The 6,031-nt window shown below is 45.8% G+C and overlaps 1 protein-coding gene and 1 pseudogene across 1 annotated transcript in view; both read left to right on the top strand.

The window, feature by feature from the left end:
* The first annotated feature begins 200 nt into the window (after positions 1-200).
* Chrna9 (cholinergic receptor nicotinic alpha 9 subunit) overlaps positions 201-6,031 on the top strand; it is a 13,657-nt gene continuing 7,826 nt past the window's right edge. The window contains exons 1-3 of the mRNA XM_012517249.1: positions 201-342; positions 1,530-1,684; positions 3,891-4,423. Coding sequence (XP_012372703.1) covers positions 340-342; positions 1,530-1,684; positions 3,891-4,423 — 691 coding nt within the window. The 5' untranslated portion in view covers positions 201-339. The remainder of the gene's footprint in view (positions 343-1,529; positions 1,685-3,890; positions 4,424-6,031) is intronic.
* Positions 2,656-2,789, top strand: LOC111813017 (annotated as a pseudogene).

Consider the following 6,031-nt stretch of genomic DNA (forward strand, 5'->3'; position numbering starts at 1 on the left):
TTTTTGGTGGGAAGTGGGGTGGACCAGAAAAAATAAGAGAGCTGATCTAAGTGCATGGAAGAGTTTGTGCATCTGCCAGACTCTTGCTGACCTGGTCCAGCAGGGCTGTCCCCTATTCTTGACCTCAGCCTGGTGTTCTTTGCTTGAAATGCACATAGCCCTCCGAAAGTTGATCTGGGTCTCTCTTTTTGAGTAGCTGTAGAAACGGCAAATGGAAAATACGCCCAGAACTTGTTTAACGACCTCTTTGAGGATTATTCCAATGCTCTTCGTCCAGTGGAAGACACGGATAAAGTCCTAAATGTCACACTGCAGATCACACTGTCTCAGATTAAGGATATGGTGAGTCACAGAGTGGGAACACCTTGAACCAGCTTGTACAGCTCTGTGTACGAGCTGGTGGGCAAAAGGACTCCAGGGAAGGATGCTTTCTACAGAACTAATCACACTATGTGTTACAGAATGTTCACTAATGTTACTGTGACCTGCAGTTCTGATGGTACACTGAAACAGTCTTAAGTACTCTAAGGCAAGGTGGTGTTACATATTGTATGGTTCCATTTTTATGAAACGTCCCAAAAAGGTAAATGCATTGAGACAGAAAGCAGGGTAGTGGTTGCCAGAGGAGGAAGAAGAACGAGAGTCAGTGACTCATTAATGGTGAGGAATTTCTTTTGGGGGCTGTTGTGGTCACTTTCTTTGTCACTGAGATGCAATACTCAACTCCGAAGACTGAAGGGAGGAGAGGTTTGTATTGGCTCACGGTTACCCTCTGTGGTCAGCCAGCTCCAGGGCAGAGCTGCGCCGCAGAGGGCAAGGTGAAAGAGGAGCTGCCATGCTCTGGCAGCCAGGAAGCAGAATCCGGGGAGCAGCTAGGAAGGGAGATGTGACCCTTGGGCCCCCTGCAGGGGATCCGTTCTTTGGACCAGGCCCCGTCTCCTAATAGCGAGTCAGCTGTGAGCCCCTATAACCCAATCTTCTTCCGAGGGGCCCACCTAGAATCTCATGAGACTTATAAAGGGAACACCGAGATAGAAAACATAGCCTGGCAATGAAGATGTTCTTGAATTACATAGTGGTGATGATGGTTGCTTAATGTTGTGAATACATTAGAAACCACTGGGGCTGGTGAGATGGCTCAGTGGTCTAAAGCACCTACTTGGAACAAGCTTAGCAAAGCACAGGGACCACGGTTCAATCCCCCAGCACCACATGCCAGTCAGTCCCGCCCCCTGGTGGGCTGAGCTGGCCACACACACACACACACACACACACACACACACACACATAAAAAAATAAATAAAAAAAAAAAAAAAAGAAACCACTGACACTGTCCGCTTCCAAAATGTTAAAATGGTAGTATTTATGTTGTATGAGTTTAATCCCAATTTAAGGTATTTTAAGTTGGTATGTCTTATTTGATGGGTGTACATGTTTAATTATACAAAGTTATGAGATTCGAGGGGCTTCTCGCCTGTAAGTGGAAGGTTTCCTAACTTCCTCATTCAAGGGTCTGGTTCACTGTGCAGGATGAAAGGAACCAGATTCTGACCGCCTACCTGTGGATCCGCCAGATCTGGCATGATGCCTACCTCACTTGGGATCGAGAACAGTATGACGGGCTGGACTCCATCAGGATTCCCAGCGACCTGGTGTGGAGGCCGGACATTGTCCTGTACAACAAGTGAGTACACCCCATCGCCAAGACTTCCCTTGTTTTTTCTTTTTTTTTTAATTTTAAAAATTTATTTGGTATAGGGTCTCACTAAGCAGCTCAGACTTATAGTGATCCTCCTGCTTCAGCCTCCCACACCTGGGGTTCCAGGCCAGCACGGCATGCAGGACTGTGGTTTGAACGAGGGTGCTCAAGCTGGTGCTTGGACCACTAAGCTATCTCCCCAGCCCAAGACTTCCTGGGAAGAAGCTGCTGATTTAATAAAATTTAAACCTAAGGAAAAAAATGTGTAAAACTGCATGAAGATAGGTATTAATCCATGTTTCCAGGCCCTGAAATAATGCTCATGAAAACTCAGATGATAAAATAATAGGTCACAAAAGCTTAAAGCTCAAAGGAGACCATCTCTTCTGACGGTTATGAGGAGGTAGAACCTGTGCTCTGTCTCTCTTCTAGTTTCTAGTGTTCCTGTAATTGTTCGAAGCATCACCCCATATCTTCACCTACTGTCCTCTGTCAGGGAGTCAGTCCTGTGTGCAGTCCCCTGTTGTTCGAGGAGAACATCAGTACCAGCTTAGGTGCTCCTGACTCCAGCATGACTCCGCCTCGACTAATCACACCTACAGTGACCCTCTTCTAGAATAGAGTCACGTTCTGTGATGCTGGCAGATAAGCACTTTAAAATACAGCTTTCCTGGGGCTACCATTCTGTCCACAAGCATGGTGCTCACAGTCCAAGGTCATGCAGCAGTAATGATTATCCTACTAAAATTAAATGGGAATGGGCTGTCCAGGGCTGGCCCCTGGAGTTTGGTCTCTGGGGGTGCTGGAGGCTGAATGGGACCACCAGGACGCTGGCTGGCCCTTTGCCTCTCATGGAGCAAGAGGCCTTGTGTAGGTGGATGGGTAAGGCTCATGCTTCCTGAGCTGCGAAGTACACGCTGATCACCTAGGGTTCTTGTTAAAGCACAGATACATACATACGTACCTGGCAGGGGAGATACCATGATCATAAAGGTGGTTTTCTCAGGGCAGGGCTCATTGATTGCATTCTGGATGCGCTGACCTCTGCAATTTCTCCAAGCTGTATAATTTGTTGTAGTGCAGGACTGAGAAAAAGATAATAATGTAATTAAATAAAACAACAACAACAACAACAACAACAACAACAATAATAATAATAATAACACAGATTCAGGGGCCAGGGAGATGGCTCAGTAGAATAAGCACTTCCCTGGCAAGCACAAGGGCCTGAGTTCAATCCCCAGTTCCGCAAAAAACAAACAACAGCAACAAAAACCCCACACAGATTCAGATCCAACAGGTCATCTCTACAGGCTCCAAGTGGGAGAGGTCCTGCTGGTTCTAGGCTGCACTTTGAGGAGCTCTCTGTCACAATTTGAGCTCTGTTTCTCTACTTGTAGTTCAGGGAGATCCTCTCAGTTTTTATTCTGGAACTGAAGTTTCTGTGAGTTGGGACAGATTCCTCTGAGACTCAGAATGACATAAATGGTGACCTTCAGGGGCTCCCCCAGGTGAAGTCTGCTAGAAGCCATGGATTTCCCTAAAGGAAGCAGCACTGGGGCTGGAAGCCTGGACTTTGCCTCCCTCTGTACTCAGCTCAGGAGCTCTTGACTCACAGCCCGAGCCCACGGTCCTCCACTCTGAGTGACTAGGGGGTTCTTCCATATTTCCCCCAAGCAAGAAACAGTGATTATCCCTACCAAATGCTTAGAGAATGACTTTTTTTTTTTTTTTTGCAAAAATGGCTTACATATGAATGGCTATTTTTCCTCTGTGCTTTCCCAGTGTTCCAAATACACCTGTCCAACTCTTACAACAGCAATAAACGGTTATGTTTAACAATCTGATTATGTAAGTGGACAAAATCAGGTGAGCAGGTTTTTGTGTCAGCAAGTTTACCTTGTGTCTAGATGTTCCAGTCATTAGAGCTGACCAAGGGAGTGGCATTCGACTGGAGGAACCTGAGCAGTCACTTTAGAGGAATAAGGAGGGAGGACCTGGCCCTGAGTCCCTATAGAAGCTGGGGTGAGGGAGAGGTGCTTCCAAGCACTCATGCTAGAGTGACAGGGAGAACTGTGGCACATTGCTCAAGACACTGACACGATGGGCTCAGGGCAGTGAGCTCTGTGGAATGAGGAATTTGGTGAGTTTTTCTAACCAGCAGCCATCACTGTCTGACTCTGACCTCCAGGGCTGATGATGAGTCTTCAGAGCCTGTGAACACCAACGTGGTCTTGCGCTATGATGGGCTCATCACGTGGGATGCACCAGCCATCACTAAAAGTTCCTGTGTGGTGGATGTCACGTACTTTCCCTTTGATAACCAGCAGTGCAACCTGACCTTTGGTTCCTGGACCTACAATGGCAATCAGGTGGACATATTCAATGCCCTGGACAGTGGCGATCTCTCCGACTTCATTGAGGATGTGGAATGGGAGGTCCATGGCATGCCTGCAGTGAAGAACGTGATCTCCTATGGCTGTTGCTCCGAGCCTTACCCGGATGTCACCTTTACTCTCCTTCTAAAGCGGAGGTCTTCATTCTACATCGTCAACCTCCTCATCCCTTGTGTCCTCATATCTTTCCTAGCTCCCTTAAGTTTTTATCTCCCAGCAGCCTCTGGGGAGAAGGTCTCCCTGGGAGTGACCATCCTGTTGGCCATGACCGTTTTTCAGCTAATGGTAGCAGAGATTATGCCAGCCTCTGAAAATGTCCCTCTAATAGGTGAGTTCAAGGATCTTCCATTCTGTGGAGTTGTGTGTGCACCTTCAAGCTAACAATTGGGTCAACTTAAGAGTCATTGTAGGCAGTCACTTAATTCATTTGGTGTCTGCCCTCACGCTCAGCATGGCTGAACATAGATATGGCTGTTGGAACAAAACTGGTCTCATGTTCTCTAGGTTTACACAAAAGAACAGTGAGAGATTCAGTAGTTTACAACAGTGGTTCTCAAAGTGGTGGTCCTTGGGCTGGTGAGATGGCTCAGTGGTCTAAAGCACCTACTTAGAACAAGCTAAGCTCAAGCAAAGCACAGAGACCTCGGTTCAATCCCCCAGCACCACATGCTGGCCCGCCCGCCCCCTGGTGGGCTGAGCTGGCCACACACTAAATAAATAAGTAAATAAATAAATATTTTTTTTTTTTAAAAAAAGTGGTGGTCCTTGGGTTCAAAGCAGCAACATCATTTGGAACTTTTATGTGTGTGAATCCTCAGGCCCCGCCTGAGACCCACTGAATTAGGCCTGGCATTGTCTGAACCAACCTTCCAGGCCTTCAGAGGCTCTTTCCATTCAAGGCTGAAAACCACTAACTTAGAAGGGAAGGCTCTGATTTTGAATTCAAAGGTTTTCTCCTTGATCAACCTTAGTCATTATTTGATCTCTCAGTCTCTGTCTCTTCATCTGAAAAATTTGTGTAATTGCTACCTCCTGAGTTATTGCTTAGCACAAAACTTGGAGTTTAGTAAATATTGAGTTGAGTGGAACTTTTACTCTTTTCACATTGTAAGGACTTCCTTTGGGGAAGAGTGGTGAACATTAGCTAAACAGACGAGCTAACATGGACCTTTCACAGAATTCTCCACTTTTACTGGGAATAAGAGCTGTGGGCAAGCTTTTTAAAATGCAGATCCCTACACACAAAAAGTTTGGTTTAGCAATCTTGACCAAGAGTTGAGAATTTGAGGTCATTCTAAAGCAGACTGTATCTTCAAAAATCTGTGGTAATGAAGTGTTCCTCTGAGGGTTGGAATGTAGCTGGAGTTGACCAGCTGTGCCTCTCCACTCCTTTCTCTTCCTTTTATGAGGTCTCTCCTATCACCTGTAACACCTACCTCTGGGAGAAATGCTCTGATTTAACACCTTCATGTCAACAATTTGCTATTGCAATAGGTGCTTACTAGAACCAAAAGCTAGGCCTAACTTTCAGTTCATTAAAAAAAAACAAAAAACAAAAAACCAATGAGGAGAGATTTCAGGACTCCAAGGGACCTAGACACCAGTATCAAGAGAGGTCATGCAATCTTTTGCTTTGTAAGGAATTCAGTTATACTGCATACAGATGTTACTAGATTTGTTTTTCTGGAGATTTCTTTTTCTCTTTTTTTTTCTGGAACTGGGGATTAAATTCAGGCCCTTTCTTTCTTTCTTTCTTTCTTTCTTTTTTTTTTTTGGTGGAACTGAGGATTGAACTCAGACCCTTGCACTTGCCAGACAAGTGCTTATCCTACTGAGCCATCTCCTTGGCCCTAGAGATTTCTTTTCTTTTTCAGGTGTCTTCTAGTCTCTCTCTCTCTCTCTCTCTCTCTCTCTCTCTCTCTCTCTCTCTCTCTCT

The sequence above is a fragment of the Octodon degus genome, unplaced genomic scaffold (assembly GCF_000260255.1).
Source record: "Octodon degus isolate 3935 unplaced genomic scaffold, OctDeg1.0 scaffold00158, whole genome shotgun sequence".
In the NCBI taxonomy this organism is placed as follows: Eukaryota; Metazoa; Chordata; class Mammalia; order Rodentia; family Octodontidae; genus Octodon; species Octodon degus.